The following is a 22,074-nucleotide window of genomic DNA, read 5'->3' on the forward strand; positions in this document are numbered from 1 at the left end:
AAAAACTCTTACAGAGTTTGCATGACAAAGACCACATATAATCTCTATGTTCTCAGAGTGATATATACAATCTAGTATATCATTCAATTTTATCTTTATAAGTTGTCATTTGTTATAAAAATGAATTGTTGAACATGTTTTTTATGGCTTATGACCGGCTTTTTCTCATATTTTTTAGATTTTATAGCTCTTTTTATTTTGAAGATCATTCTAATAAAGATGATTTATTTTGAATTTTTTTACATTTTTAGGTCAGTGCTGCTGGATATGCGGCGATCTGTAGCACCAAGTCAGTTGCAGGGGAATCCCTTGAAAAAGCCAAAATTTATACCACCCGGAAGAAATAATTCAAGTCAGAGTGAAGAGATTGCAAAACTGAGTCCAGATCAAAAATTATTTGAGGTAAAAAAAAAAATTACTTATCCTTAACCATTGCTGCTGGGAGTGCAAAATTATATAACCATTTTGTAAAACAATGTGGCTGTTCCTCATAAAAGGAAAAAAGAATATAACATATTACATAACAATACCATTTCTAGGTAAATAGCCAAAAGTCTTGAAAACAGAAATTAAAGGAGGCTTGCATGTGAATGTTCATTGCAGCACTAGTACTTCTAGTCCAACAGTGAAAACAAATATATTGCCTATCAGTAGATGGATGGATACAGATGCGATGGAGTACGGTTCAACCGTTAGTAAAAATGAAGTCTTGATACATGCTTGTGCAGGGGTGGCGTTTGAAGACATGCTGAGTGAAATAAGCAAATCGCAAAAGGATAAATATTATATGACTTTACTTTTCTAAAAAGATAAGGCAATAGAGTTGCACAATTAGATGGGTGGAGGGCGATTTGGGTAAGGGAATTTTGGGAAGTGGGAATGATCCAGTGTGAAAATCAATGTATATGAACTTTGTAAGTAAATCAGTATAAAATAAAAATTTATTTAAAAAGAAAGATAAGGCAAATATATAGAGATAAAAGTTTATTAGTAGTTAAGAACAGGAGGAGGATGAAAGTGGTGGAATAATTACATTGATTAAGAAGAGTATGGTTGCACAGCCAGTTTTATAGTAAATGATGTTAATAAATGAATTAGTAAAGGTTGTGTGATGTATTTACAGCAAACTTAGAAAAAGAGTAGTTGCTGAGGCTGTTTATATGGAACCAAACACCTTGTGGGATCTGATATCTTGGTTTAGAAATTTAGGGTTAGGATTTCATGAGACATCCTAGTTAATTGGTCTGATAAGGTGTTTAGTGCTTTTATGATTACCTCTAGTTCTTTGGATAGTGCCGGGGCTCTTAAAATCTTTTAAGTGGGTGTCTAAGAGGATGATGGATCTCTGCTAGCTTGGAACAAGAAACAACAGAAGAAGGAAAGTCATGAGTAAGAAAAGAATATGGAATGTGTAACTAATTATCTCCTTGAATACCTGCCTCCTTTGTTAGGAGCCTAAAAGAACTGGATGGTACTTCACTGCTATCACTGAATGTTTTAATCAAATATTATATAGAACGCTGATCAAAAGGGGAGAGATTCAAGATAAAATTGATAATTGTCATGGCCTCTAGAGTTTCTGCAGCTACGAAGGGTGGGTGAACTCTAGAAACTGCTACACAAAGATTATCTTTAAATGTAAACCGAAAATATTTCCTGAAGTGTTTTTAAAACCAAACGATATTCACAGTAGATGAGTCCATTCTGACTCCAAGTTAATGTCAATCTAACATCCAAAGCTGTAAATTGTAATTGGGGGAGATTGCCCATCTTTCCCCTGAATCACTGACCACTGGTAGATTCAAATTACTGGAGACTCAGGGCCTTTGGGATTATGCTGACAGCTTCCTAAACCAAACACAAGTTTACCTTAACTAGATAAAGAGGCCTGCCTTTAGCATTATGCTCTTTTAAGAACAATGTGGGATTAAATTGACAACAGCAATTTAAAAGTTTAGATAGAAAATTTAGGGGGCCATTTATGTTAATAAAATAAAAACTCAGAAAAGGATGAGAATAGTTGCATGATTTGAAGAATGTAGTCAGTGTTTCTAACGTGTATGCTTTGAAATATTGGTAATGTTTGTTCTTTGTATATTCTCAAAGAGAAAAACGAAATAATATTTTTTTTAAAGTATAGGAAGCATAATACACGGAAACAGAGATTTTTAAAAAATTCCACTGAAAGAGTTGCAATCTCACTGTTTTTTATGTACCATCAAGTTGGAAACAACTCATAGCTGACCCTCCAGTGGGTTTTCAGATGCAGTAATAGCATGAAGGGAGACTGCCTGTCCTTTTCCTTAAAGCAACTGGTGAATTCGAACTATGTGTCTTTGGGTTTGCAGCACAACTTCTAAGCCACTATAGCTCCCTAATTGCATCTTGTTGTGTACCTTCGAGTTGGAACTGACCCTCCAGCAGGTTTTCAGAGGCAGAAATTGCATGGGAGTGCCACCCTTATCACGTGGAACAGTTGAAGAAGGATGGGAGATTTCCTCCCATGTATTTCATATTTCTGAAAGCCCAGTGGAGGGTCAGCTGAGTCGGTTCCAACCTGACAGCAGTGAATTTTCTCTTTTGAAGTACCTTCACAGTGTTGGACATGCTTCAACCACTAATATTTTAGAGCCTGCTTTTTATTTTTTTAGCACTTAAACGGGGGCTCGTACATTTTAGAGGTTATAAACTAAATAACTAAAGTTATCACATAAATAAATGTAAACTTCTTTATATGTTGTGACTTAAAGAGAAAAATATGCCCACTCCTCACTGACATGATTAGATTCCAAAGACCGGGTCTTTATGCAAGAATCAATGTTGTAAGAAATTTGAGGATTATTTTCTCTCTGTTTTCAGAACATCCATTTGTCTGATTTTAAAAAATTATTATTTAAAAATTTCTTATTGTTCTTAGGTGCCATTGAGTCACTGAGTGAGAGCAGTTCTGCTGACACCTTTATTTTCACCCACTGATACTCTTGTTGGACTACTAACTTGCAGAATTGTGAAATGTTTACATTGTTTCAGGCCACTAAGTTTGACATTATTATTGCATCATTTAAAAAATACAAAACCAGAGAAGACTGTTACCAGCTCCCATGTATCCACCATTTTAGCTTTAGCTATTGACCAGTCAGTGACCTCATGACCAATATTGTTTTATCTGCCTAACTCCCTTCTTAGTCCCTTCTCTACATGCTATTTTTTTAAAATTTTATTTTACAAAATTCAAATACAATGTTTTTTAAGACCAGATTCTTCCAATTTTCCTCACCCTCCCACTCATCAAATTATATAACCCCATGATTAAAACACATCTTCATCCCTCTGCTTCCACCCTCCTCCCGCCCACCTTGGATCTTCATACTCATTCTACAATAATGGTTTTATACAGTATTTATCCTTGTGGGAATGAGTTAGTTCACTCAGCATAAAGCTCTCCAGTCCCTCCCAATTTAAGTAATAATTTACAAAATCATTGTTCCTGTGTGCTGCGTTGCTGTTGTTGTTATGTGCCATTGAGTCGCTTGTGACTCATAGCAACCCTATGTACAAGAGCTCTAAACACCGTTCTATCCTGTGCCAGCCTAGTCATCTCAAACGCATTCATTCCCACCATCTCATCAAAGGTCTTCCTCTCCTTCGCCACCCCTCCACCCTGCCAATCATGATGTCATCTCATCAAAGGTCTTCCTCTCCTTCGCCGCCCCTCCACCCTGCCAAACATGATGTCCCTCTCCAAAGACCAGTCCCTCCTTGCAACATGCCCAAAGTATGTCAGATGAACTTCAGAATACTTGACTCCAAGGAGCATTCTGGCTTCACCTTCTCCAGGACAAACCTGATTGTTCTACTAGCAGTCAATGGTATATTCAACACTCTTCTCCAGCACCACAGCTCAAAGGCATCAATTCTCTTTCTATCATCCCTATTCACTATCCAACTCTCTGATGCATAGCACGTAATTGCGAAGACTATAGCCCTGTAAATTAGGCACACCTTAATCTCCAGCCTGACGTCGTTGCTGTTCAGTATTCTTGAGAGGTCCCTCAAAGCTGATTTTCCCAGTGCAATTCGTCTCTTGATTTCCTGGCTGCTGTTACCAAGAGTGTTGATTGTGGAGCTAAGCAAACTAAAACTGTTAACTCTCTCAATCTCTTCACCATCCATACTGATGCTGCCAATTGGCCCAGTGGTGAGAATCTTTGTTTTCTTGATGTTGAGCTTCAATCCGTATAGGAGGCTGCAGTCCTTGACCTTCTGCAGCAAGCACTTCAGGTCCTCCTCAGTTTCAGCAAGCAGGGTTGTGTCATCTACATAACGCAGGTTGTTGATGACTCTTCCACCAATCCTGATGCCACACTCCTCCTTGTACAGCCCAGTGTCTAGGATGATCTGTTCTGCATACAGATTGAAAAGGCATGGAGACAGAACACATCCCTGATGAACCCCCTTCTTGATTTTGAACCGTGTAGTGTCTCCTTGCTCAGTTCTGACAACTGCCTCTTGGTCCAAGTATGCATGCTGCATAGTATTCAATTATATGAATGTTCCATAATTTCTCAGTCCATTTGATTGTGGTTGGACATCTGGGCTGTTTCCATGTTCTTGTGATAGTGAATAATGCTCCTATGAACTTTGGTGTACAAGTCTCCATTTGTGCCTCAGTTATAATTTTCTCAGGGTATATTCCAAGCAGTGGAATAGCTGGGTCATATGGAATTTCTGTGTTCAACTTTTTGAGAACGTGTCAAACTGCCTTCCAGCATGATTGTTACCATTTTACAATCCCACCAACAAAGCGCAAGAGTTCCTATCTCACCACATCCTCTCCAACATCTATTACTTACTGTCCTGTTCAACTTTGCCACTATTACTGGAGTGAGATGGTATCTCATTGTGGGTTTGATTTTCATCTCTCTTATTGTCAGTGATTTGGAGCATTTCTTCATGTGTCTGTTGGCCATTTGAATATCTTCCTCTGTGAAAATTCTTTCCATGTCTTTTGTCCATTTTGGAATTGGGTTATCAGTCTTTTTTTTTTTTTTTGGTTATCAGTCTTGTGGAGGCCCAGGAGTATTCTGTAAACTTTAGTTATGAGACTTTTGTCCGAGATGGTATTACCAAATGTTTGTTCCTAGTCGGTAGGTTCTCTTTTCACCCTGTTGGAAAAAGTTTTTGATGTGCATAGAGATTTAATCTTTAGAAGGTCCCATTCATCAATTTTATCCTCTTTGGATTGTGCATTTCTCACTGTATTTGGCAGTCTTTTTATACAATAGATTAGTGCTTCTAAGCTTGATCTCAGTTTGTCTCTTATGAGTTTTATGGTTTTGGGCTTTATTCCCAGGTTTCTGATTCACCTTGAGTTGATTTTTGTGTGTGAGGTGAGATGTGGATCCTGTTTGAGCTTTCTGCAGGTGAAGTCTAGTTTGCCAGCACCATTTGTTGAAGAGGTTTATCATTTCCCCATTTGATAGCTTTGATTTCCTTGTCAAATACCAACTGACCATAGATAGCTGGGTCTGTCTCTGGGTTTTCAGTTCTGTTTCATTGGTCTATATGCCTGTCATTTCTCCATGCTATTTTGATGCAAATTCTCAGAATATTGGTTTTGGTTTGTAAATGTATAGGTCTGTTAAATATAATGGACCTTTTTAAAAAAAACAAACTTCATGGTAGCACCATAATCTGTATTTAAGTGTTTATTTTATATTGAGATTTAAGTAGGAAAAAAGCTTCTTGACTGTAAGAATGACATGTTATGACTTCTTTAAAAACTTTTCTGATATGTTATTTCAAATACACAGTAATTATAAATAAGAAGTAATATTTTTGTTCTGTCCTGTCATACAGCTTTTAGAACATAAAAACTAGTTTAAAACACATGACTCATAAACATTGCATGTTAAGTCTATATTTTCTGTATAGCTATAGAGAAACTCTTAATTCATACTTTAAATCAGGAATGTATTATTTTAGGTTGTTCAAAATAAGTCACAAAAGGATTCTAGAGAATGTGGTTTAAATCTTGTACATAATAAAGTGAGTACTGGAGAAATTAATCACAATGGAAAATATCCTGAAGCATCTGCAATGCTGACATCAGATCTACCTCGTCCAGGTAAGCCTATGATAATGGGCTTCACACTTGCTCAATAATAGTGTTGATACTAATTCTTTTAAAAAAATGTGTTGATGTACTACTACCTACCATTAGATTGTTGGCAGTTAAGATTATTATTTTTTTTTTGTTTAGATTTACTTTTAGTGATTGGATGAATAACTGTAATTTTACACTTCATAATAACCTTATGTTTAAGAGTGTTCATTGTAAACACTTTATTTAAAAAATGATCTTTTCCTCAGATACCAAAATAAATTGTGTTTAAAGATTTTGTTTGCCCCACAAAAGTGGGTTAATCATATTGAGAGGTGAATTTTAAATGACTAACATTATAATCCATGGCATAACTTCAGTTAATTAGATCTAAATTATGAAGATGTGTAACTTAGGAAAACAAAACCTTTAACAAAAGTTTTTTTACATATTACTCCATTGTTCCTATTAATATAAGGATTATGGTTCTTTTTGTATCTGTGAAAGATGATTGTTTTTCATGTAATTAGAAGAAAATATCTGTATCACAGCTGTTGATTAATTTGGCCTTGTGAAAGACATCATTAAGACTACATTTTCAAATTCCTTTATGCATTTTTTGGTTAATAAATTGGTTCAGGGAGAGAGCCCTACCTTTTGGGTTACAGAACAGTGAGAGTCATCCTTAAATATTAGTGCAGAGCAACAAATATCTTAAGCATTTAACCCTTAGCTGCTTAAATACTTTGAAGGTATTGTCTTATACTTCGCAATTAATAAATGCTTGTAAGTAGGGATATTGAGTGTTTTTTATATTATATTGTCTTTAAATTTTTTGTAAGTTGTTTATATTAACAATATAAAATGGATTTGTACATTTGTTTTGGGACGAAAATTAATTTTGTATATTCCCTAGATTGTGAAAGGCTTTTGGAACTGGTTTCAATTTAATGAGATCTTTAGGGAAAGTTTTCAAAAAAACCTAAACTCACTGCTTCAAGTTGGTTCTGACTCAGAGGGATTCTCTATTGGCTTTCTTTTTTTTTAATATTGGTGTGCATGCAAAATTTGCATACCTTGTATATTGTTCACGTACATTGTGTTTCACTTTCCTACATTCACATTGTGTTTCAAATGATCACTCATATACATTGTGTTCTAGAAAATTAATCATCATTGATCTATGTTGAGGTTGTTAAAATCTTAATCTAAAGAGACTTCCCATCTTTCTCATGAGGAACAGCTGGTGGATTTGTACTGCCAGACACAGTGCAGTGGTTTGGTTAAGAGCTCAGCACCATCTGGGCTTAGGCCACCAGAGCTATGTAAGGACAGCTGTGGGCGTGGCAGTCTAGCTGCTGACCATCTTACTGATTTGTTCTTTCCTTTGTCCATTTTTTTCTCTTCCTCTTTTTTTCCTTTCATCCTCCTCTTTACTCAGATCCCCCCCCCCCCTTTAAGCCTAGGGACCTATGGTGGTGAATCCGTAGGGAATTATGTTGCTCACCCAAAGACCTCTCTGGTGGTGTGAATCCACTAGCAGCGGCAGGAGAGAAAGATGGGCAGTCTCTCCCATGCAGTTTTAGAGCCTTGAAAACCTGCTGGAGGGTCAGCTATGAATTGGTTCCATGACGGCAGTGAGAATTGAGAGAGGTATTGGCAGCCTGAAACGATACGCCCATCTATTTTCCATTATCTTAGCCAGTCTCATCAGGACAGCATGATGCTGAATCTAGACTGTCACATAGTCTGTGCTACTGACTTCATTTTATGCTTTGTATTCTACAGTTTCTCATTTCCTTCCCTATGATAAAGAAGAAAGCAGTAAAGATAAATTGAAGAGGCAGTTAATTTACCTAATTCATCATTCCTTAATCCCGTCTCAGCTTTACTAAATTCACTGGAGTAGGGAATTTGATCTCCTGATACTCTCGTGCCTCTCAGTCAGGGAGAGAGTTTAATTGAGGAGAAGACCTTTGTGAAAAGCATCTTGCTTTTCTGTCATGAATTTCTGGAGAGGGATGTAGTGCATAAAATAGCATGGAGATGAGAGAACTATGCAGTTTAAAAAAAAAAACAAACAGCAACTCACCGAACAAGTTACCTTTTGTTATCCTTTCAGTCCTAGTTCTAATCTACCTTGAAATGAAATCTAAGCCCATCATCTTTTTTTTTTTTTAAAAGATCATGCATATGGGGAAGGCAGCAGTCTGTTTTTTCTCATTCTGTATTCTGATTAATATAGACTCCCTATATTCTGCTGTTAATCTGAGGGTTGGGAGAGTTTATTGCCAAGGGATGCTAGGTTTATGTTAAGGTGACAGAAAAATTTTGAAATGGATGATAATGGTTGCATAACACGATGAATGTAAATATGTAGAAAAGATGTATGAGAGAATTATTTTCCTACCTTGAACACATGCTATTAAACTGTGGCAAGTTTAATGAGTTAAAAACTACCACAGTCTCTTAATTTGTATCTTCCTGATTAGCTAAAGGTAGAGGAAAGCTTAATGAGAGAGACATCCAGAAGACAAGAATGAGTTTTCCTCTCTGGAGAAGAGTAGGCACTTTCCCTTTCTGGTGCCCTCAGTTATATAGGTCTTGGTACTTCCTAGTTTCCGCTGAATGCCTGCCTCTTCTACAGCGACAGCTTTTTTTTCATTTTCAAAAAGAGCGTTTTTAAGAAGAGTCAGCACATTGGTAATTGAAGCATTTGCCTTCTGACACAGTCGCTTTCCACGATGAAAACAGTGGTATGCAGTTTCACCCAATTTAAGTTCTATAATATTAAAAAATTCAATGTAAGGGGGAAAAGAAAAATAGTTAATGATGTTCCAATTCCAGATAAAATCTGCAGGGTAAGTATGGCTGCTCTTTTCTTCCAGTCATTACTCCATAAAATGTTGGCTGTGTCACAAGGAATCTCCTGTGCTTCCCTTCAGTTGAAGCTTGCCAAAGCACAACACATTTCCCTTGTGAATTCAACCTCAGTGCCAGGCTTTTTGGCGCACCTTCCTTGGCCCTTCTTGATGAGGTGATTATTGGCGTGCACTGATTGGCTCCATCAGCTGCCATTTGACTAGTTTCCTGGTTTTTCTCAGGCCTTTATTGCCATCTTCCATTGTTCTTTTTCTGGCCACTATAATTTTCCTTTTCAAATTCTGCATTCATTTTTTTATGTCCATTTTTCTGTTGCATTTTTTCATAGTTTATACGAGTTGTTTGTAATTTGTGGAACCTATGCCTGGACCAGGAGACTGTTGTGTGAATGGAGCAAGGGAACATGGTTTAACATTGAAAAGGGACTCCATCAGTGTTGTATTCTTTCTTCTTACTTGTTCAGTCTGCATACTGAGCAAATCATCTAGGAGGCTGCACTCTTTGAAGACAAGTGTGGCATAAGGATTGGAGGGAGAGTCATCAGTAACCTGTGTTATGCAGATGACGCAACCTTGCTTGCTGAAAGTCAGGAAGACTTGAAGCACATGTTGCAGAAGATCAAAGAATGTAGCCTTCAGTATGGATTGCATCTCAATGTTAAGAAAACAGAGTCTTACCACTGGACTGATAGGCAACATCATGATGGATGAAGAGGAGATTGAAACTGTCAATGGCTTCATCTTGGTTGGATCTACAGCTAACACGCTTGGTACCAGCAGTCAGGAAATAAGGATACACATTGCACTGGGAAAATCTGCAGTTAGGGACCACTCCAAATTGTTAAGGAGTAATGATGTCAGTTTGAGGACTAATTTGTGTCTGATTCAGGCCATAGGCTTTCCAATCATTCGCTGTGCATCAGAGGTCTGGACAGTGAATAAGGATGACAGAAAAAGAGTTGATGTCTTTAAGCTGTGGTATTGTAGAAGAGCACTGAATATTCATGGATGGTCAAGTGAACAGACAGACATGTCTTGAAGAGGGTGCAGCCAGAGTGCTCTTTGGAGGCAAGAATGATGAGGCTTTGCCTCACACACTTTGGTTATGTTGATAGGAGGTGTTGTTCCTTGGAGAAGGACATGATGTTGGGAATGGTGGAGGGTTGGACCCTCAACCAGGTGGATTGACATGGTGACTACTGCAGTGGGATTTTGTGTGTCAGGAAGTGTGAGGATGGCACAGGGTAGAACAGGGTTCAGATCTTTTGTTCATAGGGTCGCTATGAGTTATACTTGACTCAAGGGCACACAACAACAACAACAACAACATGATATATGGGTATATTTCTGAAAAACTTTCTGACAATGCAATTAATTTTAAAGTTCTGCATACAGTTCTATTCAGTCTCAGTGATCCTCAACTGGTAGATGCTGTCATTAGTTTGTTGAATATCTTGTTAGAAAATTGTGTTTACAATTTTCTAGTTATATTCTAACACAGGTAACCTCAGGCTGCATTGGCCAGGGTACACCCTGAAGCATTGCCAGAAAAGATTTCTGGGAGTTGGGGAGGAGAGAGGCGGAGTTGTGCTGATCTCTAGATTCTAACGGCAGGTAGCCTGTGGCCCTTGGGCCAAGAAAATTTGCATCAGCACCTGGCTTCAAATGGAAGACAAGCTGTATTAACCCATGAGAAGGCAATTCTGGAATGGAAGTTGCACATTACACTTATACTTAAGAACTTTAAATTGAAGTCATATTAGCTGCATCATAAGAGATTCACAGCAGCATGATATGTTCAGAATCACAGAAATCCTGATGGCTTGAGACTTAGGCCATCATATCAGGGGCTGGCCAATGGGAGACCGGTATTGAATGGTGTAGGCAAAAGGAGGAAGGGATGGTGGTGGAGTAAGGAAGCATCGATGGGCTGTAACATTGAATCTATTGGTCATTGTTATAACTGGGCAATTGTCTTTCATTGGTTCTTTTCTGTGGAATGCTTGTCTGTCAGATACTATTATATATATTTAAAGATTGAGACAGACTAGGAAGAAGGATTGGCCATCCACTTCCGAGAAGACAGGCCTTCGAAAACCCTAGGTACAGTAGAGCACACTTAGACTATCGCTTGGACTAGCAGACATGGCAATTGAGACTGAGATCTTAGAAATGGAAATACAGAGAAGAAGGAACAGCTGTAAGCAGGCACTAGTGATTGGAACATGGAACGTGAGAAGCATGAATGTAGGAAAATTGGACATTGTTAAGAAAGAACAGGACACATAAATATTGACATACTAGGTATAGGCAAAATGAGATGGCTTGGCATGGGACATTTTGAATCAGACGAGTATATGATTTACTATGCTGGGGATGAAAAGGTGAGAAAGAATGGGGTTGGTTTCATAATTAAAAAAGTCATTTCTAGATCTATCCTGAAATACAATGTGGTGAGCGATAGGATAATATCCATACGCATACAAGGAAGTCCAGTGAATACCACTATCATTCAAATATATGCACACCAACAACTAGAGCCAAAGAGGAGGAAATAGAAGATTAGTACTCTTTGGTGCCTACCACACATGGCATTATCATGAGTTGGAATCCACCTGAAGGCAACTAACTACAGCAAAGTTACTTGTTTTATGTATTCTTTTTACTTAGCATGTATTTTTGAGATTGTTTTATGTCAGTATGTAGAAATCTGCATCTTTCATTTTAATGCTACTTGGAGAATGTCATATGAAATGGATTACCATAGTGGTCTTAACTGGTGCCCAACTGAGAGACTTTTAGGGTGCTTCCAGTATTATGCCGTGCATTAATGCTTCGTTATTCTTTGTGCTCATTTGAATACTTTTCTAAGAGAGATTCTCCTATAAAATTACTGTAGTTTTAGGCGATTTTGCACTTTAAAAATCCTGATAGGTTTCATTTCTCATTCCAAAACAGCATTTTATACGACAAGAAAACTATTTCTTTCCCCTACCCTTATTCACACATGACATTTTTCAACTTCTAAAAATTTTGCCAATTTTTTGGATGAAAAGAATTTTTACTTTATTATTTCCATGATAGTGAAAAAAAAAAAACAACAACAGGAAATTTCCAAAGAAATATGCCCTGACTGTGTACTTGTTTCCCTTGATGTTCTTTTCAGTATTTTTTTTTTTAATTCTCAGAAAAAGCTAGAATGGCAATAGGTACCAGTGGTCCAATTGCAGTTCTGAGGATCATTCCTAGTCTTACAGAGACAAAAATCCTTTGACGTCCTGTTAGATTATAAATTCTTGTTGACCCAGTGATGGATACTGGTGAGTTAATGGGCTTGAGCGTGTCAGAGACTGAAGATGGTGCAGAATAGGTCAGAGTTCCGAGCTCTTGTTCGTTGGATTGCTTGGTATGAGTCATGCTTGGCATGATGGCACATAACAACAAATTTGTGTTGTCCAGTGGAGCTCTGGTGGCCTCGTCTGTAGTGAGTTGTGCTGGTAACTCAAAGGTGGCACCTCCGGCCGTTCTGGTGCACCAACAACTTGGAGAAAGACGGGTAATCTCCCATTAGATTTACAGCCTTGGAAACCTAATGGAGGGTCAACTCTGAGTCTATTCTGACATAATGGCAGTTAAGTGTTGAGTGAATCTGTTGTCTGTTTTCTGTCATAAGAATGAAAAACAGGGTAATTGAGCGTTTATGCCCTTCCTGTAGAACTACTATGTAGATTGGTGTCTAGAGGCTAGATTCACCTTTGTTTTCCTGTGCATTGACCATGTGCTTGGGAGCACTTTAGTTTTTTGATTGCTCTACAGTTTTTGATTGATTGGAACTGATCAATTATAATTTTATCCTATCTGGAGAAACATGTATATCAGAAAATAGACTTATTTATTTATATTGTTCTTTAACATATGTTTTCAGACTGGTATTAGAAAATATGTTCTAATACAAAAACTCGTGCCCTTACAAATGACAGTACTAGCTGTTTCCTTTCAGCATTCAGATTATTCGAGTCTTGCTAAATAAAAATCTGCACTGTTGTAACAGCAAATGTGATTTTGTTCTGTGCAGATTTAAGGCATGTTTATGCTGTCTCACAGTAAATGGTGGCTTTTACACATGATGAAGCTGACTAGCATAGTCACTCACAGGTCGAATAAAAACATTTTTGAGTGCATTTTAGATCTAATATTGCCCCCCCCCGTTTCTTTTTAAATAACTGAGGAAAATATGCAGGGGGGGAATAGGCTGTAAAGTGAAGGAGAAGCTTAGCTTTATGGTGCAGTCTGAGTCTGGGTGTAACCTAACTAGCTAGAGGATATGCAGTTTCTGATTGACAGCAGGACCAGCATTATGCAAATTTTGTAAGGGAGAACTGCAGCTCAGAAGCAATGATTAGGGGCTCTGTTAAGAAGCTCTGCATTCACCACTCAGGTCTTTATAAGGTTTTTATTTCTCTGTCTGCAGGATTTATAAGCAGCTAGCACAACAGTGCTGTTTTTGTTTTTATTAAAGTGAGAATACAGTGCATTTCAGTCTATCAGCTAGGCATCCATGTGCAAAAACCCCATAGTCTCCCTAAATAAGCTGATTTTTAAGCTTTGTTCCATGCTTATCTCTAGACCTTTGTGCACTCAATCCTATCCCGAGCTGCTGTTCTCTTTATACACAAGTGTGTTTTGCCTTCCTGTCTTCTTGAGTGAGGAGCTTTATGTAGGTCAGGCTTGGCTTAAGCTGATTTCCTGAACCTGCGTCAGCTTAAGCTGGAGGAATTTTAATAAACCCTCCCCTGTAGGCGTGGGCCTAAATGAGGCTAGCCTAGTTAAGCCTGATCTTTTTCTGTTTGTGAAAAGAGCTGAGCAGAGCTAGAGGCTGCATGGTGGTTTCAGAAACAGCTTACTTAATTGGAAAAGAACAATGGTAGGAAAGGCTAGGTCTTCCAATTTTACCTTATCCGAAAAGCTTGATTTGCTAAAGCTAGTGAAGCCCTATGTTAAAATTCTCGAAGAACACACCAATAAACATTCAGTTATAGTGGAAAAGAATAGATGTTGGGATATCATAGCAGTCAACTATAATGCAATTGGAATAGACCGCCCTCCTCGAACAGCTCAGGGCCTACGCACCCTTTACAAAAGGCTCAAAGAATATGCCAAACAGGAGCTGTTGCAGCAAAGAGAGACCCAATCAGATTTTAAAAGCAGTATATCTGAGCCAACCAAGAAAGTTATGGAGATGATTCCCCAGATTTCCAGTTTTTGCCTGGTAAGAGACAGGAACCACATACAAAGGTAAGCTTGATTTTATTTTGTTGTAGAAAATTATGGTGCCTCCTATCTATTCGGTTCTAGTGTACTTGTGATAGAGATATGCATAATAAGAATCCCCACAATGAGAGCAATGAATAGTAGCTTTGTTTCGCATTCTGAAAAAAGAAAAATGAAGCTTTAAAGAATTTTTCTACTGCATTTACGTTAAGTCACTTTTTGCATTCTCCCCCTCCCCCCATCTCTCCTGTAGTTTCTAAAAAGTAAAGGTTAAAGAGGACTCAATGAGATGACAAGACATCACCTCATAAACTTTTAAAACTTTGAGGTATTTAAGTAGCTTTTGAGAGATACTTTTTCTTATTTTACTTAAAAATACATCTCACTGAGATTTTCAGTTTTATAAGGTTAAAAGTTTTAAGAGAGGTGAAACTTGCTTTTGTAATATGAATAATTTTAAGCTTTGTTTACCCTTATTAAATATGTGCATTAACTAAAAATCAGCAATTAAGTAAATTTAATAATGGTAATACTGCATCTATATGAATTTAAATTATTTTTATTAGCTTATTTTTAAAATAAAAAACTTGAACTTTAGGTAAGTGAGCTAGTGCCTAATTTAGGAACTCTACTATTAAAAGAGTTTTTGTTGTTGTGTTTTTGAGTTTTAGTGTTTATTAATGGTTTAGTTTAACTTTGATCATGGTCTTTTAAGCTTTTCTCATACTGCTTTGCAGGGATATCAAGCTATTACTTTCTAATATACTCAAAAGAGGAACTCAGTTCTTCCAGGGCTTGAAATAGCTTTTTGGCTAGATTTGAGTTGCCTGGGAATTCTTCAGATCTTTCATAACTCCTGGCAAAAGATAAAAAATGGCAGCTACCTTCTTGTTGGGAAACCTTTAGGTAAATTACAGACCTGCACATTGTTACCTTCTTGGTAGTTGAGGTGCCTTCCTGTGGAAGAGTCATCATGGGGCCAAATTACTTATTACCTGGGCAATCCCTTTGAAATTGGGAGGTAAAAGGCAAAAACAAGCAAAAGAAAATCCCCAAAACATGCTAGAAAAATGGGCATTATTTTGGTAATTTACAAGAAAAATCTTTTTGTGCCTACATCTTGGATCCTTGTAACATTAAATAATACCTGTTTTGTTGGTACAAGTTCACTTGTATTTATTTAAAATATAGTGACACCATAAAAGAAAAAATAAATATGCAATGTCTTTGCATTCCTGACACTTAGAATATACATATACTGTGCAATCAATCTTTTGGGGCACCATGATTTCCCTGACAAAATGATTTGATTGATTTAAGCATTTCTATACCTGCTATTTAAACAGCTACAACTTTTTAGATTTTAAGTGACACTTAAATGATTATTTATGTTGGTATAACTACACTGCCATTTTCTCTAGAATAGAATTTTTCCATATATTTAATGTGCTTGCACTTATCTGACTGACCTCATCTTAAATCATAAGTTTATAACTTTCGTATAATCTTTAATTTGCTTCTATATCAGTATGTTTGTTAATCTTACCAAGCTCCTACTAGAAAAATCTTACTGCTTAAATGGTTTAACATATTAAAAAAAATGTGTGCTCATTTTGTAAGTCTGTTGATGTCTATAATTTATGTTTATTTATATTTTTATTATCCCTACTCCTTGTATCAGATTGTATTTTGTTTTTGTAAGTGATTCTCAAAGTACAGACTTCTGAATTTTAGAAGCCTTTTCCTGTTTTATAACTTATTTATTTTTTAGCAAAACAAGAGGAAAAGGTTTATTAAGGCAATAAGAGGCCTAACTAGTGTAAGGTGGGCCATGCAAAAGAGTGAAAGGGAAAGGAGGGAAGAGGGGAAAGGACATCTGGAAGGAGAGAAGGAAAGCAGACCTTGTGACATATCACCAGCAGAAAAAGAGATAAGAGCTGCTCTATCATTTTTGTGACTTTAAAGTTTTTTTCTCTTCAACTTTACTGTCTTACTTGTAATGCTTTAATTAAAATGAAATGGAATGGTCTATATATAAGACATATTTTTTAAAAATTTTTATTGTATTAATTTTATGTGTACCATCAAATCAGATCTGACTGGTACAGGAGGAGATTGTCCCCTCCTTCTCCAGCAGAGCATCTGATGGATTTGAACTGCGTACTTCTGGGATTGCAGTGCAGCGTCTTGCCACTAGGCCACCAGCACTCCCTCTATAAGGCATATTTTTAACTTACATGAGAATATAATGTATACTTCATTATAGGTCATACTTTATATTGCATATGCATTTGGAATAGTAACTATGTGACTGTTGCAGGCCGAGGGTAATTTTATAATTATTAGTAATGAGACAGACAGCCAGGAATGAGATAGAACAGATAGCATAAAACAGGGGGCCACCAGTTCTTGACTGAAGACCCCAAGTCATGTTTCTCTTTGTATTTATTGATAATCAGGGGAAGCAAATTGTAAAAGGAATTCCTTGTAAATGTAGCCAAATTTTTCTCTATTGTCAACCTAATGCTCTAGCTCAGGAAGTATTTCACAGGTAGAAACACTCCCTCTGTAGGGGGGCCCTAGCTGTCTCCTATCTGCAGGGAACAAACAGCTCATTTTCTGTGATCTGCCACAAGAGAATTCCTAACTTATAAATTTGTAATTCATTCTTTCAATTCCTGAACAAGGGTTTTCATATAATGTTTGGTATAAAGTTTGGCTTCCCATATGTGACTTTTTAAAAACTTAATATTTTTATAGGTAATATTAACCTTTTCCCATCATATATTTTGCAGGGGTTAGAAGATAATATCTTATTAATTTGAGTACTTTATAATTCCATTGTTTTGCTTTTGACAAATCATAAAAGGATAAAAAGGATAAAAAGGATAAGAAATACAGTGTGTGAAGAAATTTATAATTTATATAATCTCTATACCTTGCTGAAAGATTTCATTTGTATTTCTTTTACAATTATCTGATGTTTCTGGCCATTTAATACCACTACTAAGTGACATATGGGGAGATTTCATTTCTTTTCCTTAGATTCTACTTGAACTTCTTGCCCCAGTATTTTAACATATTAACTTTGCTAAAATGTTTGCTAAAACTTTGTAAAATGTTTTCTAAATAATGTTGAGAAAAACATTTCTATTATGTTCCAATAATCTTATTCCCCTCTGTAACTTTGAGTTATGTTAGTAGCATTGTTTAAAAACAATAAATGAACTGAAGAAACAAGATTATTTCTTAATAAACAGCTTTAATGATACATACAAAACTTTAAAAAAAATTTTTTTTCATATAAAACTTTTTAAAAAATCAGTGCTGCATATTTTGTTTCGTGTCGTAATTACAATACTCATAATGTCGGATTGTCCCATCTGTTTGTTCTTCATGGTCTTTACTTTTCTCTGAAGAAAGTATTGTCTGTCCATTAATTTTCCCTCCCCTCTAACACTACTCCCACCATAACTACTAGATTGATTCTCTCTGTATGTAAACCATTCTCTAGTCTTTTGTGTGTTTTTTCAAATCTATAACACTCTTATACAGTGTTGGTCATTTTGTGGCTGACTTATTTCACACAGTATAATGCATTCATATTGTATGGTGGTTCATGCATTTTCATTATTTTTTTTTTAATTATTATTTTTTGTGTGAGTGTACCGTCAAATCAGATCTGACTGCTACAGGAAGAGATTGTCCCTCCTTCCCCGGCAGAGCATCTGGTGGATTCGAACTGTGCGCCTCTGGGATTGTAGTTGCAACTCCTTGCCCCTAGGCCACCAGAGCTCCCCTGCATTTTCATTATTTTTTAATGGTGCATAGTTTTCCATTATATACACAAAACTTAAAAAATACAGCAAAAGTATTAAGTTTATAATTTCATTACAAATATTGTTCTATCAAAGGTTAAGTTGCAGTGAAACTAGTTACAGCTAATACATTGCCAGTTTAGTTGAAAGTGACTCTTAGCTGATCCTCCAGCAGATTTTCAGATGCCATAAATTATGAAGGAGAAGATTTTCCATCTTCTGTGGAGGGACTGGTAGATTTGAACTCAGGAGAGATGTTGCCTTTGGTTAGCAGTGCGACTCCACAACTCCCTGTGGGTTGTGGCTAATAAAAATTCTCATTTTATGGAAATTTTGTGTAAATACTAGAAACTTCCAGTATATTGGATATAATAACCAGTGAGTATGGCAGAGGAGAATTGTGCCCCTAGAGTTTTTGTTATATTTCAGAAATAGATCATCACTAGGCTTTTCCTTTCCAATATCTCTGGCTGAACATGAACTTCTGGCTTTTGGATGAGAGCTTGTTGTTGTTATGTGCTGTCGAGTCGTTTTTGACTCATAGCGACCCTATGTACAACAGCCCTAAACCCTGCTCTATCCTGTGCCAACCGCACTGCCTCTGACACACCCATCCCGATTACCCCAGTCACTGAATCAATCCACCTCATAGAGGGATGAGAGCTAAACATGTTAAATTTGCACCACTCCAGGTCTTCATATTGAACATGTTGTTGGGTCATTTCTTACACATAGCAATACAGGACAGAGTATAGCTGTCCCATAGGCTATAACTCTTCTAGCCGAGCTGCTGGTGGGTTCAAACTACTGACCCGTCAGTTGGCAGCCAAGTACTTAAACCATAGTGTCACCCACTACGGTGTGTATATGAAACCTATTATCATCAAGTAGGTTGTGATGTTTGTAGCAGCAAACACCTGAGCAGGTTTCTGAGGTGGTAAATCTTAAGACAAGGAGACAGCCCCATCTTTTCTGCAGAGTGGCTGGTGGATTTGAAATCCTGTCCTTTTGATAGCAGTTGAATATATTATGCACAGTGCCAACACTGCCCCTTAGAGTGTGTATGTTATTGTTGTTGCGTACTGAGGAGTCGGACCCGACCCACAGCTGACACTCCAGTGGGTTTTCAGAGGCAGTTACTTTCTCGGGAAGAGCTTGCCCATCCTTCTCCCCTGGAACAGCTGGCGGATTCCAACAGCATATATTTGGGATTGCAGCACAGGCTCTTACCACTAAGCCACCAGAGCTCCACTGTGTAAATGCCATTTAAAAATATTTCAGTTAAGAAATGTCCGTTTGCTTACTCATTCAGCAGATGATGAACACCTTCTAGGTTCCCAGACAGTATTGCACCCACATCTGTCAATTGGTGCTGACTGATGGCGCCCCTCTGTGGGTATTCTGAGGCTAACTCAATTGAGAGGAGACAGACTGCCTCATTCTCCCACCGAGCAGCTGGTGGATTTAGACTGCTAGAGACTTGGGGCTTTTGGGTTAGCACCATGACTTGTGACTGATGGTACTACCAGGGCTTCCTAGTATTAAACTAATTGCCAGTTGGGTTGAAACTGACTCACAGCTGATCCTGCAGTGGATTTTTGGAGGCTGTAGTTGGCACAGGAGATTGCCCATCTTTTTCTCTTAGATCTTGTAGATTTGAACCTCCAGAGAGGCACCCCTTTGGGTTTAACAGTGCAGCTCAATATAGAAGAGGCCACCAGAGCTCCCTGTTATTATTCTCAAACTCAAAACTCAGACTCACTGCTGTGGAGTCAGAGCCAACATAAGTCAGAGTTCATCTTCCAGGGAGTTTTCAGAGACTAAACCATACAGGAGAAGACTGTCCACCTTCCTCCTGTGATGCTGCTGGTGGATTCAAATCTGCTGCCTTGAGGTTGGCAAGACAACTCCTACAATTACGTCACCAGAGCTCCTTCCTATTACACTGTTGTTCAGTGCTGTCAACTTGAGTATGACTGAGACCCTTTGGCGACAGATCTGAAGCCTGCCCTATCCTGTGTTGTCCTCAGCACCTCTGACACACCATTTTTCCCCTTGAATACTTACTTATTGCATCTATATTTTGATATTTTGCCCCATTACTACAGTTCCTTTGACAGTCCCTCCCATCAGGCATCTTCCTCTCATTCACTGACCCGCTCTCATCTTTCCTGTGGTGACCAGAAGTTTTGTTCTAGTAAACAGGGTAGGTAAAAGGTAAATGCCATTTCATTGGAATAAGGATAGTTAGGATAACCCTGATAATTGACATACACTAGTTGTTGTGTGCTGTGGAGTTGATTCCAACTCAGCAGTGACTGAGCAGAACTGTGTATTGGGCAGGTTTGCTAAAGTCATATGAAAACTTGCTTTTCCCCCACCCTTTCGACAAATGTAGATATACCATCCATAAATGGTCTCATAGAACTCCGGTTATTGTTGGTAGGTGCTTTTGAGTTGAGTAGACTCATGAAGACCCTATGAACAACAGATCTGAACTCTTCCCTGTGCCATCATGGTAGCTGTAGTCACTGTGTCAGTCCGCCTCATTGAGGGTCTTCCTCTCTTTCACTGACCTTTCCTCGCGTGATGTCCTTTTCCAAGGAATAGCCTCTTCTAGCAACACGCTCAAAGGGTGTGAGATGAAGCGTCACCATCTCTGCCTCCGAGGAGTACTATGGCTGTACTTTTGCCAAGACCTATCTATCTTTAACTCAAGGGATGGGTATGAAACTTGTAAACTTGGCTGAAAGGAGTTTGGCGAATTTTCGATTAGTCCAGGATGCAGTGACATGAGCAATGGGGTTGAGTAGATGAGTATTAGAGTTAGAATTGATGAGGACGACACAGGATAGGACAGAGTTCAAATCTGTTATTCATGGGATTTCTACGAGACAGTCATGACTCAGTGGCTTCTAATGACAACCAGGAGAGTAAAACAGGGAGTCTAAGGCTGAGGTGTGGAGAGAGCAAGGTTCAGATGCAGTAAACTATTGTTTAAGAATCTCAGGGTTGTCGACGTGATAGATGTTTATTATAATTTGCCTCATTGTCTTGTGAATACAAGGGCTCTCATTTTAATAGCCCAACTTTCAGAATGATGGTGACCTACCTATATGTATACATCATTTAAATTCCAATCCTAGTTATTTATTAATCCAAAGTTTGAACAAATTTGCTTCCTGATTGTCTTTGTAGAGTTAAAGCTTGATAACGCAATGCATAAAAATATATTATGTGAAACGTTTGCTTTTTGGTTCTCATTTGATTTACATGTTGTAATGCTTTTTTGTGTGCTGTAGTGCAAACTTGGATGAGGAAGCACAGGCTGGTACCAGTTCCCTTCAGGTAATGTTGGATCACCATCCTGTTGCTATTTCAGTGGAGGTGAAGGAAGAAGATGACACTAAACCATCTCTCCCACTGATTTTAAATTCTCAACAGAATGACGCTTTAGAGCAAAGAGAAGAACATGAGTTCGTACCCACTATGGACAGATCTCTGTCACCGTCACTGTCCTCTGTTGATATGAGAATGACATTATCTCCATCTTCCATTCCACGGAGAGATGAATTTTTTCGACATGAGAGTAGAGAACACCTTAGGTCTCTGTCACTCTTAGGGTATGATCCTCAGATTCTTCAAATGCTGAAAGAAGAGCATCAGCTCATTGTAGAAAATCAGAAGAATTTTGGACTCTATGTTCAGGAGAAGAGGGATGGATTGAAGAGAAGACAGCAGTTAGAGGAAGAGCTGCTAAAAGCAAAAATTGAAGTGGAGAAACTGAAAGCAGTTCGCTTGCAGCATGATCTGCCAGAATAGAATAGAGTCTCAAATTTTTCTTGAGTCTTAACTATTTAAAACAATTGTAATTTTTGCTGAGATTGTCATTCAGAATATCTTAAAGAAAAAGAAATACTTTTGGGGGAAGAAAAAGAGGTTATGGTTCTCTTTTATGGAAGAACATTTTAACACAAGTGTGTTAAATTTTCCTTTGAGA

The 22,074-nt window shown here is 37.7% G+C and overlaps 2 protein-coding genes across 2 annotated transcripts in view; both read left to right on the forward strand.

Moving 5' to 3' along the window:
- Positions 1 to 267: 267 nt before the first annotated feature.
- RAD54B (RAD54 homolog B (S. cerevisiae)) overlaps positions 268 to 22,074 on the forward strand; it is a 90,363-nt gene continuing 68,556 nt past the window's right edge. The window contains exons 1-2 of the mRNA XM_006884626.1: positions 268 to 402; positions 5,986 to 6,127. Coding sequence (XP_006884688.1) covers positions 268 to 402; positions 5,986 to 6,127 — 277 coding nt within the window. The remainder of the gene's footprint in view (positions 403 to 5,985; positions 6,128 to 22,074) is intronic.
- FSBP (fibrinogen silencer binding protein) lies at positions 13,907 to 21,896 on the forward strand. The gene is made up of 2 exons (XM_006884586.1): positions 13,907 to 14,280; positions 21,377 to 21,896. Exons 1-2 carry the CDS (start codon positions 13,907 to 13,909, stop codon positions 21,894 to 21,896), a joined length of 894 nt encoding a protein of 297 aa, XP_006884648.1.

The sequence above is a fragment of the Elephantulus edwardii genome, unplaced genomic scaffold (genome assembly GCF_000299155.1).
Source record: "Elephantulus edwardii isolate Elephantulus edwardi_28Jun2011 unplaced genomic scaffold, EleEdw1.0 scaffold00036, whole genome shotgun sequence".
NCBI classification, from domain to species: Eukaryota; Metazoa; Chordata; class Mammalia; order Macroscelidea; family Macroscelididae; genus Elephantulus; species Elephantulus edwardii.